Source organism: Chlamydomonas reinhardtii, chromosome 2 (assembly GCF_000002595.2).
Source record: "Chlamydomonas reinhardtii strain CC-503 cw92 mt+ chromosome 2, whole genome shotgun sequence".
NCBI classification, from domain to species: Eukaryota; Viridiplantae; Chlorophyta; class Chlorophyceae; order Chlamydomonadales; family Chlamydomonadaceae; genus Chlamydomonas; species Chlamydomonas reinhardtii.
Genome location: NC_057005.1, coordinates 3,048,540 through 3,060,078, shown reverse-complemented (window position 1 = coordinate 3,060,078; position 11,539 = coordinate 3,048,540). Strand labels below are relative to the sequence as shown.

Genomic DNA, 11,539 nt, shown 5'->3' with positions numbered 1-11,539 from the left:
GCCTGCCACCTGTCCTTCATCAGCATGACCTCTGAGCATCGCAGTACCGTCTCCCAGGTCATCACGAACTATGTAGCCGCGTCCAGCCTCCCAGCAGACCACACACTCCGGACCCCGACTAACCCTACAGTAGTGTCGCGCCATTATGCCGGCATGGCATTTCGCCGGCAGCAGGGGCTAACCGTGCCATGGTTGTGGGAGTTAGTTCGTGCCATACAGCGGGATGAGGCTGTCGCCCGGCTTTAAGGGCGCAGCGCCGGCCTGTACCGGCGCTGCTTTCTCGTTACTCCCAACTGTGCATAGGTTTACCCTTATATATGTGCACCAACAACGGATCGACGTCTGTAACGAACTCTGGTGGACAGCGCACTGGGTTCCGGAAGTCATCTGTTGGGGCGTCTTCGGGTTGCAGCCAAGTCTAGGCGCGCAGGCGCATAGCAACGTCACTCTAGCCTGCTGAGCAACCACGTATCACCGTCAGCTGAGCTGCCAAACGGACTAGTTAGGCGAGGAGACAGCCGCCGGCTCCGCAAGTCTCGGATACCGGTTCTCGAGCGCGCTGCTCGGGCAGCCTGCGGAGGCGCCGGTCGGCCTATCCTGCAGCCACCAAGTGGTGTGACCGGTGGCGGCGCCGTGCAAAGCCGGCAGAATGACACGACAGTAGCCTGCCTGACACGGCCAGAGGGTGGCATCGGGCACTTTGACCTGTTGGCCTTCGAGGCTGCCATCATGGGCACGGCCATTGTGCAGCCCTTAAACAGCTCCTGTGGGACAGCCATGCCAGCCGGGCAGCGAAGGTCATGGTCTACCGGCTACAGCACGTCTACCTTCCCTTGTGGTTTGTACCGGGTGAGCAAGGGCATCTTGCCGAGTGCATCGGCAGGGTTGCGTAGTTCGTAGTACGCGTACTATGTACTACGTACTGTACGCTGCCCTCGTCGGCTAGTACGTTGGAAAATACGTTGTGCTGGGGAAACCAGCGGGGTGGGCCGTGGCAGCGCCGTGGCGGGCGGGGGGCGCGAGGGGTGCTGGAAAGGATGTCCGTCGAAGCTCGCGAACCATGGCTGTTCTCTGCACTTCAGCTGTGTGTTCTTATAACAATATGAGTATATTAAGTTGAAGGAAATTCCGCTAGAAGACTATGGCCGCGCAAATCCAAATTCACACCGATTCGGGCATGGTGCGGCCACGCGTGTCGTGTTTGCATCGGCTTTTCCGCAGGATTTCCTGGCCCAGCGTATTATGTAACACACAATTCGTGCTCCACTGGGCTGCGCGTGGATTTCAGCCAGCGCGCATCACCCCAAACTTATTGTTATCATATTGGGGGGTCGTGAGGCGTGCGCGGGGGCTAGGGCGTGCTGCTTTGGGCGGCATGGCCGCTTTAACATAGCTATAGGTCTCAGGCTTGGTCGCCTCGGAAAGCCCACTTCCAGGGGAGGTCGGGGGCAACCGACAGCTAACCGCCGAGTTGGACACCCTGAACCCCTGATCGCGTCACTACGCAAGTCGCCGTAGAGTTCGGAGTTCGGCCCAACAGCAAGAAGCAGGCGCCGCGGGTGGTGCGCGCAACCATCCGTGAGGAGCCGGCGGACCAGCGCGCGGGGCAGCAGCATGGGGCGGTGGCGGCGGGCGGTCAGCTGCTGCTGGAGGGGCCGGAGGTGGCAGCGGTTGCTGGGGACAAGGACGGGAAGGAGGACGGCAGTGACGAGGTGGAGGAGGTGGTGGCCCCGGTGAAGCGCGAGGTAGAGCGCGCCCGTGCACGCAAGGGCCGGGCGCCCAGACCGGCCGCAGGCTCTGCCACAGCAGCCGAAGCAGCCGCAGGCAGCAGTGCCGGCGCTGGGCCAAGTGCTAGCTGGGCTAGCGGGACGCCAGGGCGCGGCGCCGGTAGCATCCAGGGAGCTGGCACAAGTGCAGGTAGTCCAGGTCTGGCCGGGGCGGATGCTGGCAGTGCGGCCGGGGTGGCAGGGGCTGCAGCGGTGCCGGGCGGCCACACTCACGCAGGGGTTGCGGGCGACGTAATCAAGACTCGCACACGCGCGTGGTGGTAGGGCTGAGCCTAACGGAGCGGGATGCGGAGCAGTTCCTGCAGGCGGTCGTCATGTAAGCTGGGTAGGGCGCGGCCTTGTGCGTGTTTGGGACGAGGTCAGAACGGGTTGATGTGTTTGCTGGCGAGCGAGGGGACCAGCACCTGGATTGGAAGGTTGCCCGCACACGGGTATGGCGCACACGGGTATGACGCCGGTCTGGAGTGGGGCAAAATCATGTCCACACATGTTGCTCCGCGGGACTGTGTGTGAGTTTGGCGGAGGACCGCAGCCGCCGCCAGCCTCTGCTACTGCGCCCCCATTGCTCCGGCACAGTCAGCCGGCGTCCCATCAACGGCAACTTGTACGCTGCCTCTCCCTACGAAATATCTTCCCCCCAGGTTTTTTATAGATGGTGCAGCAGCTCAGGCTGTCGCTCGGCGACGCATTCCTAGGTAGCGGTGGCCCGTGGTGGACCGTGCAGCCAAGGGATGGAAGAAGCGTAAGACCGTGGTCACTGCCCCCCCCCCCTCCGCGCCGTGGCGGTGGCTGCGCTCGCTGTGTGCGGCAAGCCGATCTTTTGCCGGGGCTGGTGCCAGAAGCACTACACGCAAGAATACCGCAGGAAGTAGAACCGCAGGAAGTAGGTGGTTGTGGCGGTGGTGGTGGTGGTGGTTTAAGAGAATGGCCTGCCCCCTGTTGCGGGACAATGTCTTCGGCGAGCCGCCGGACGTGCGTGCCCGTGCGAGCTAGGATGCGTGCGCGAAACGGGCTCTTGGATATGACGCTCAGGCCGCGCACAACTACCTGCCCCTGCTTAGGGGTTAGCTTCTATGACACATAAGGATGGCAACGCATTTCCCCGTCGCATGTCGCGAAGGTGGCTGTCTCCACGAGGCACAGCGTCGCGTTCTTGAGCCCGGGAGCATGTATTTAGTCTCCCTACATGTACAGTAGACGACGGCAACCTAAACTGGATTCAAAGCGCGGTGCTTACACAGACTTGGCAAGCATATACGGTCGACCCAAAGGAGGGTGGGAAAGTTGCCTAGCGCAGGCATCTGGCGGGGTGGGTCTGGTCTGGCAGCTAAGTTCCAGAGGCAACCTGACCCCCGCGCACGCGCATCTGAGCTTGCTGGGGGAGCCCCGAGATCAGTAGCTGGGTTCAACACTGTTCAACGGGGGCCGGCCAGGCATTACCAAACAGTTGCTTCACGATGGCTGGAGAATGTAACAACTCCGCGTGCTGAATGCATCACTATGCACAGAAGCGGTAAAGGTCGGAAACTACCGCCGTGGCCTGTCAATTGGGTCAGCGGTGGGGCCCAAGGGTTTGACACGGTGCCATCCACCGTCACCATTGCCTACGGTAGCCGGGTTGTATGCACAGTTTCGGGTGCCGGCGACGGGCCGTACAGCTACCACGAGCAATGCACGCACGTACCTGGAGTTGATGGGGAGGGTCGCCCGAGGCATCTGCAATGCCTCGCGCAGGCATCCGTGCTGATGGCGCGGGGTCGCGCAGGCATCTGCCATCCCCCGGCGCAGGCATCTGGACTGCCGCGGCGACCCGCCCCAGGCAGCTTCAAACCCCCGCGCACGCAGCCAAATTTGGCTCGGCAGGGTACCCGGCTCACCCTTACATCCAGAGGCCACCGGCAACTTTTCGGATTTCCTACCCTCCTGACCCAAGGACCATGTCCGGGCGTGCCAAGCCGTGCCAAGCAGGCCGGACAGGGCCGGAATACGTTCCCCGGACGCCAAGCCGTCTAGCAGCCATAGCACAGGCAGTACACGCAAGTCCACGTTAACCACCTCCCGGATCTGGCTGCCAGAGTTTGGGGTGCGTACGACATCGTGAACCCTGTCCAAACCCCCTGCCAACCTCTTCCAACCGGCGACTTACCGGCCTCCCTCCATCCTACCACTTGACTCGTCGCCCCTTCTGCAATTGTATTTCTGGAAATACAAAAAAAACTCCGCAAGAGTACGTTATTTACTGCGAGGCAATGATAACAACCATCGCCAGTGGCAACGTCCTGCGACCGACTCAGTCCGCTGCCCAGCTTGAGGCTGAGCAAGGAAACAGTTGCTGGCCATAGCAGCCGGTCGGGGCTCCGCCCAACATGCTGCAAGGCTGAGTCGGTGACGGTGCAGGGGCCTTTCTCCGCGCGTTCAAGGTAACTCATTCAAAAAAATTAGACTGTGTATGCAGACACATCATTTATGTGCGCGGCATCACGCAGGCCCTGAAGGAGCAAACTCGCTGACAGCTCGTGTCTGAACGAGCGAGGGCTTGCAGTTGGTATGGGCTTCAAAAGTACTTTGCACTCGTCGCTGGCGCACCCGCTGCCCTCCGGGCCCAATGAGGTAGGCTTTCGGGTGCCCACCGGGAAGCGCCGCTTCATTGCCTGCTCAACTTGTTGTGGGTCATGTTGTACTAAAAGAACCTTGCAGATTATGACATCACGCCTTGCGCTTACAACATGTGCAACATCCCCGCCGCTCTCCCTTTCCAGGGCCCTTACTCAAGGGCCCTTACTCAATGAACCCGCTGCAAAATTCTGAAGGAGGGGTGGCTCACAAGACCGGGGCTAAAGGTGGTCGGCTGAAGCAAGGACGGGGCAGCGGTGAGTGAGGGTTAGCAGCGCGGCGACCACACACATGGTTTTGGCACCTTCCTGCAAGGCAGTTCCCAACGCCTTGCACCACCCTTGACTGACCAGGTGGTTTTATGGTGGCCCTGCAGCCACGGAGACAGCTGCACGTCCCTGGGGCGCGACAGCACCAGTTGCCGGAGTTGCTGAGGCGCCTGCGTTCCGACGTCGAGCGAGCCGGAGGAGAAGCTCGACGAAGGGCGCTGATGACGCCATGTGCAACCTGTGCAAAGCCAGCGATGAGCCCGCCAGCATCCTGCTGTGCGGCAACTGCGGCAAGGGCTACCGCGTGCGCTGCCTGGGCCAGCTGCTGTAGGTGAGGGCGCGTGAATGGACGTGTGGTTTGCCCACAATTGGGGGTGTTTGTGTGAATCAAGGGGTAGGACCAGTGGGGTAGGACACTTGGCGGGGCTTATGGCAGCTTCATCGGTCCCTGTGTCGCTTGCTGCGCCCGCCCTTGCGTCGTGCGCTGCCTGCGATCGCTGCGTCCCTATTCCACCCTCTCCATCACTCCACACGTGCATTCATAGGAGATCCTGACAGTGAATAGCCCCAAGAGCACATTGCGCTTTGCTCTGCATCCGTAGTCAAGGCGTTGTTGAACATGTGGGCTTTGGGTGCTGCCCGTGGTGACGAGTGACCCCTTGCTGATGCATGCCCCACACCACAAGATGAGGACGCGGGGAAGGGCGCTGGGCCACAGGGTGCGCCGGAGCAGCAGCCCGCGGGCGGTGTGCGGGCGGCGCAGGGCATGGCGCCGCAGCCTGAGCAGGGCGAGCCGGCGGTGCAAGTGAAGAAGGCGGAGAAGGCGTGGAGGCGCGTCATGTCAAAGGTATGCACAGGCGTGCGCGTCGCTGGCTGCATTGTTGCCGGTAGTGGTCCGCGCTCTGTGATGAACCTGTCAAGTGTGAGTGATTACTCGCTGATTCACCTTTGCTGCATGCGTAGGAGGAGGCAGAAGATGAGTAAGGAAGCCACGACGCCGAGTCCTGGAGTAGGCGGGTTTCCAGGTGCGTGTCCCCACAACGGGTGTGGTGGGGGAATGACCTATAGGTGCGCATGTCGAACCCCCAGCATCCAGCTGTATGCGGCAAGAGCGCATTGTGTCGCGCGACACAGATGCAGGGCTGATTCAAACGCAGAGTTCCACGTGCCATGCGACTGCAGGTGCAGGGCGAGCCCGGGCGCTGCAGCAAGTATGGCTCCGCTCTTGCAGGAGGTGAGTGTAATTGGTACGCGTGTTGGAAGGGTGAGGGACAGGTTTGACGCTGCGCGCACGACCATTGCATGCATCTATGCTTGGTCTTGGCAACCTGGCATGGCAGCACGCGCACCTAGCAGCTGCAACTGACTGACATTGGACCTCAACTTGCCGCACAATGGCGCGCCGACATGCAGGTGGTGGCCAAGATGTGCATCGGGGCGGGGCCGTCGACAAGGACGGCATCCACAAGGGTCGGGGCAACGGCTACACCGCCGTGCAACATAAGGTGTGCTTCCATTCAGCTTTGTGCTGCCCTCACGGGCTATGTACCCATGACCTGACGCAACTGTCCTGTCACTTGCAGGCGGCCCCTGCCCCCGCACAGCTAGCAGCAGTTCCCTGCCGGATCCCCCGCAGGCGGCCACTGACACCGCGCAAGCCAGCAGCCAGGCCGGCGCAGGTGGCTACTGTGTGCACCAGCGCCAGCAGCCACGGAGAGCCGCCACCCCACCAACCCGCCACAACGCCGCCAGCTCCAGCTGGAGGCAGTCACTGGCGGCTACTGCACAGTCAGCTACAGCGTGTGCGTTCAGGGAATGCGCGTGTGCGTGGACCGAGTGCCACATCAGGCGGTGCCACAGCACTGGCGCGGAATAGGGCGTTCAAGATTTGGGCCAGGGGTGGTGGCGGCGCGCGCGGCCGCAACCGCGGCGTGGCGGTGGCGTGGTGGCGGTGCCCCCCACCGCCACGCGCCGGCCTTCGAGCTGGAACGGACTGGAACCCCCGCGCTGCCCCACCCGCCGGCCGCGCCGAACCCCAGCACCGCCACGTCTACAATACGCCGCTGACCTCACGCCAGCTGCCTGCGTCAGGAAACGCTGTGTAATGAATTCATACACTGCAGCTCGCACTCTGCAGACGTATATCGCCTCCTACAGTATGATGACGCCGCCATCGCAAATGGCGGGAAACGAAAGCCTAATCCCCCTGCCGCTTGAATGTTGCCCTTTCTTGGCTTTCTCTCTATTTCATTCTCGGGTGCTGCAAAATTGCAAGTTCCTTCTATCAGCAGCAGTCGGCGCGTGCCTTTGCCTCGCCGAGTCAGGCAAGTGCTTTGCCCCGCAGCCTGTGATTGGAGGCCTCTAGCTCCGTGCTGCGGCCCTTGGTTGAAGCTGCTGCTTCCTACAACTCTCGGCAATCTCACCTCTCCTCGCCGCGCAGACCCCCGCCAAGCGGCTGCACCTGAGCGTGAGATTAAGGCGGCTCGGTAGCTGGCAATCAGGTGCGCGTGGAGACGCGTTGCACGCGTGGGTGATGAAGTTGCGTCGCTGCTGAACGTGGGCGCAGGAGCATCCTTGGCGTTAAGGTTGAGGCCGGGGTCTTCTGTTGCTGCTGCTTGCTCTTCTCCGCGACTTCCTGCCCCTATCCACTGCGCAGAGATTTCGCAAGCTGCCGCGCCTGGGAATGCGCACAACGCACACGGCGGCTTATAGCGGCGGCGGCTTGTAACGGCGGCACTCAGGTAGGCGACTTGGAGCCAGGCCTGCGCGGGTATTTGAGGCGTCGAGACTCGCGGGTCACGATGGCGAGGAGCTAGGGGCGTGTGGGTGGGTCGCGGGAACGGGGGAGGGGCGGGCACAGTGCGAGTGTGGTCGAGTCTCGGCTGCGGCCGCGAGCGCAGGCTAGACTTCCGGAACTCGGAAGCTTTTGGGCCGCCCGCCATTCCCGCCCCAACGCGGCTGCCGAGCACTGTCTGCTGCGTGTGGGCCCTGCTACACTACTGCCTTGGGCTTTTGCGCAGACTACCCAGATGACGGTCTTCGAGACGGTGCGTCAGTTCTTCCCGGCCAGGCCGCGCGCTCCCGCGGGTCAGGTTGCCGAGTCTCTGCCGTCTGTGCCCGAGGCCTCCACTGTGGAGGCTGCAGTCAAGGCCATCGTCAAGCATGGCGGCCCCGAGGTCGAGAACCTTCAGTTCGGCGGCGACCTGGAAGCAGGGGTGAGAGGCGGGTGGTGGGATGGGAGGGTGGGGGAGTCGGCAACGACCCAGTCACCGCACGAGGCGCGTAGACAACAGCAGGAGACACGAGCGGTTGGGTTATGCGTGCCCAAGCCGGATGAACAGGTTTCATCAGGGGCTCTGGAGCAGAACAGATGAGGAGTGCGGTTGAGGGTAGGAGCACAAGGAAGCCGGGGGGTGGGGGGTGGAAATGCCAGCCCAAGCTAAACCGAGTCAAATGCAAACGGTTGAGGAGGGCGATCGAAGGGGCAAGCTTCCTAGAGGGCTGCGACACAAGGATTGAGTGGGTCACCATGCGGGAGTTAGGCAATCACCACTGGCCGTAGCGGCAGTCGGCGCTGGTTTATCTGGCACACTGCACGGAGTTGGAAGGGCGTGGGAGTCTCCTCGGGAGCGTAAGCGCACCGCCTGTATTGTTGTTGTGCTGCGTGGTCTCTTACTTTGCCCCCTGTCATCCGCTTGCTGCTCTGTGCAGGGCCAGGGCACGGTGGCCGCGGTGACGGTGACGCGCTGTGAGGACGGCGGCGTGATGCTGCCGCCGCGGCACCTGTTGCACGATGCCGGGAAGGCGGTGCGCAGGGGCAAGGGTAAGGATGCGGACAAGGTGGAGGCCGTCATGAAGCTGACCAAGACCACGCAGGTGCACCGCACCTGGAGCATGCAGGTGGGATTTCGTGTGCAGCACTTTGGGTAGGCTGGGACGCAGCCAACGGATTCGTAGATTCCACCCATCGTTGCAGGACTCAGGCGTCCAGGCAGCCGGCTAGGACGGGGGCTAGCTGGGCAGGGTGCACGGTGTGAAGGCTTTCATGTAAGGGCTGGCAATGGCGTGGCCGCGGCTGCCGGAGAGGGATCCTAACTTTACATGTGGTCTGGTGCATGGTCATGGTCCGTCGCCGCTGCCACAACACGCTTTCCCATGCGGCGCAACCCCCCGCGACACGGCCAGCTGGCCCGTGTGCCTTGCGCACATCGCTTCTCTGACCCCTCCCTCACTTGCTTGCCTTCCCCATGCATGCCTCGGTCTTGGTGCCGGTGCTTCCAACGTGGCGCCAATGCTGCTCGTGCACCATACAGGTGGGTAGCCGCTCGTGTTGTGCACACGGATTACGGGTTGAGTATGATTTTGTGCCGCATCCCTGGCCTGCTGGGTGCGTGCCGATTGATTGCCGCCTACACCGACAAGAAAGATAGGGCTCCATGGTGACCCAGATCAGGATAAAGGCATGCCCTTCCTGCCTGCACTTTGTGGGCACCTCGGGCCTGGTGCTATCTGGGATGCGTTTCGGGCTTTCCGCTCTGCCTCCCCAAGCGATTTGCTCGATATGATCATCACCTAGCTAACAAAGGTGTGTGAACTCCCTGCAGTACATGCTGCGGGCCCTGATGCTCCGGGCGCTGTGCTCGTCGTACATGCCAATCATGCTATTCATCAACGTGTAAGTCACTTCGACGGTGCCTTGCCGCAGCGTGTCTTGCCAAGCGTGGGTGTGCGCCGTCATTGCTTGGCTGCATTGCCGCATAGCACCGGATCCCTCGCCGTATGCAACTGCCGCCGCGCCCCTTTTTTTCAGTCATCGAGAACTGACTCCCCCGCCCCCGCCCCAGCATGGTCTACTGGGCCATGCGGGCGGCCGTGCCGCTGCTGATGGGCGGCAAGGTGCTGTGGGACAGCGGTGTCATACACCGCGACTGGAAGGTGAGACGGAGGGAGTTGAATGTAGGAGCCAGGAAGAGGAGCCGGGGCTGGGTGATGGAAGGTTGTGGGGGCATGGGCTGTGCACTGCCTTGGTGAGTGCGACGCGTGATGCGATCGCTTATGAGTTACAGATGCTGTGGGCCTGCGCGCCGTGTCTGCTATTATCTTACTGACCGCCCCCGCCGCCTGTCCCCCACCCTCCCCCGCCTTCCCATGCCCCCACCCGCAGCCCAGCAACGTGCTAGTCACGCTCAGGTTCATCGGTGAGCTGGTGGTGGGGCTGGTGGTGCAGCTGGCGGACCTGGGCTACAGCCGCCCCATCGACTTCGACCGCAAGACCTTCACACCGGGTCAATTCGGCACCCCTGGCTTCCAGCCTGTGCTAAGCCTGGTCGACACCAACCTCCTGGGCACGCCCGCAAACAAACACACGTGTCCTCTCAGGCCCGTTCCGCCGGCGACTACGACGAGGCCATTGTGAACATCGGGCACAGCGCTGTCAAGGTGGTGGCGCAGCACCAGGTGCACGTGGACACGCCGTCAGGTGCGGCGGGCCAGGCGGGCGGGCGGACAGTGGACTGGGCGGATACAGCTGTTCCGGTTCCAGTGTGCGCCAGCTATGCCCTGCCGCCGGGCTTCTGGCCATTGAATCCCACATCGCGTAACGCTGAGGTTTGCCACCCTGACACCATGGCGCTGTCACATGCAGGCGACGTGTCTCATTGCAGCCTCCCGCAGGCTGCCCCCAGCACGGCGCAGCCAGTCAGGCCCTCGCGCTGTGCGGCGCAGGTGTCTGCTGTGTGCACCAGCGCCAGCAGCCGCGGAGAGCCGCCACCCCACCAACCCGCCACAACGCCGCCTGCTCCAGCTGGAGGCACGGTGAGTGGAGCAAGGCATGGCAAGCGCCGTTGCATTCTTGGCGCAGACGGAATGCCAGCTGGTAGTCGAGCCCGCATTTGTGAAGAAGTACGGTACCTTACCGTAACCAGCAGCCCCCACGCCACCCTGCTCAGGACAACGCGGATGCTGCTGGGAGCAGGCCGCCGCTGGCAGCAGCGGCCGCTGCTGCTGCTGCTGTTCGTCAGCCGCGGGACGCCCGGGGCGACTGCGCTGCTGGCGTTGATGCCGCCAGCGGCGCCGCCACCACCGCAGCTGCCTCGCGAGACATGGCGCATTGCAAGGTAGGCCAGCGAGGCGAGGCGCGCGACGGCCAGAGACATGGTGAAGCAAGCAAGGGGGAGGCGCGCACACGCGAGCTGCTTAAAACGCGAGTGGGCTAGGTCGGACAGCTCAGATGCCGTCATGCTTACGACTCTGCGGACTGCCGTGCGTTCGAGTATGGCTGCTACGGTTTGCTAGTTCAGTAGATGCGCCGCTGCCTTGCGTGCAACCGGCCTGCGCCGCGTGCGTGCTGGAGTAACCAGCATGCATACATCCAGAAGTAGGCAGCTCTAATGCTGACATTCTGACTTTTCTGATTTGCCCGTCTGTGGGGGGGCGAGCGCTGGTGGCGCGCAAGAGATGAATGCGCTGCGGGCGAGTGGGCCTTCATCGTTGTCATGTCTTCGCCGGTGCAGCTCCGAACACTCTGCGGGCGTCTGTGAGGTCCGCAGCCAGCACTGCGAGGCCCAGGCAGGACAGCAGGCGGAGTCACCTCTGGCAGTGCTGCCCCTGCTGTCTCCCGTCGCCTCAAGTGGCGGGTCTCCGGCGGGTGGGGATGCTCAGCAGCCAGCAGGTGTGCTGCGGAATGCAGCGGCCATGGGGGCAGCGGCGTCGGCGGCGGTGGGGGCATAGGGGGCAGCGGCGGCGGCCGTGATGGATGAGCAGGAGGTCCAGCAGCACGCCGCAGCAGGCAGCTGTGGGCCTACTGGAGGCGCCGCAGCGCAACAACATCGATTGCCAGCGCCACAGCCAAGCACGCCGCCGAACGCAAGG

General features: G+C 62.9%; 2 protein-coding genes across 2 annotated transcripts in view; both read left to right on the top strand.

Moving 5' to 3' along the window:
* Positions 1–223: 223 nt before the first annotated feature.
* CHLRE_02g095047v5 (uncharacterized protein) lies at positions 224–2,419 on the top strand. The gene is made up of 2 exons (XM_043059515.1): positions 224–849; positions 1,519–2,419. The coding sequence occupies exons 1-2, from the start codon at positions 801–803 to the stop codon at positions 2,049–2,051; spliced, it is 582 nt and encodes a 193-aa protein (XP_042927149.1). The 5' UTR covers positions 224–800; the 3' UTR covers positions 2,052–2,419.
* A 4,364-nt stretch (positions 2,420–6,783) lies between these two features.
* CHLRE_02g095046v5 (uncharacterized protein) overlaps positions 6,784–11,539 on the top strand; it is a 7,464-nt gene continuing 2,708 nt past the window's right edge. Inside the window, exons 1-12 of the mRNA XM_043059514.1 lie at positions 6,784–6,993; positions 7,110–7,170; positions 7,326–7,410; positions 7,690–7,884; positions 8,381–8,569; positions 9,274–9,344; positions 9,514–9,604; positions 9,834–9,983; positions 10,049–10,148; positions 10,314–10,483; positions 10,618–10,871; positions 11,182–11,339. Of these exons, the coding sequence (XP_042927148.1) occupies positions 7,699–7,884; positions 8,381–8,569; positions 9,274–9,344; positions 9,514–9,604; positions 9,834–9,983; positions 10,049–10,148; positions 10,314–10,483; positions 10,618–10,871; positions 11,182–11,339 (1,369 nt within the window). The 5' untranslated portion in view covers positions 6,784–6,993; positions 7,110–7,170; positions 7,326–7,410; positions 7,690–7,698. The remainder of the gene's footprint in view (positions 6,994–7,109; positions 7,171–7,325; positions 7,411–7,689; positions 7,885–8,380; positions 8,570–9,273; positions 9,345–9,513; positions 9,605–9,833; positions 9,984–10,048; positions 10,149–10,313; positions 10,484–10,617; positions 10,872–11,181; positions 11,340–11,539) is intronic.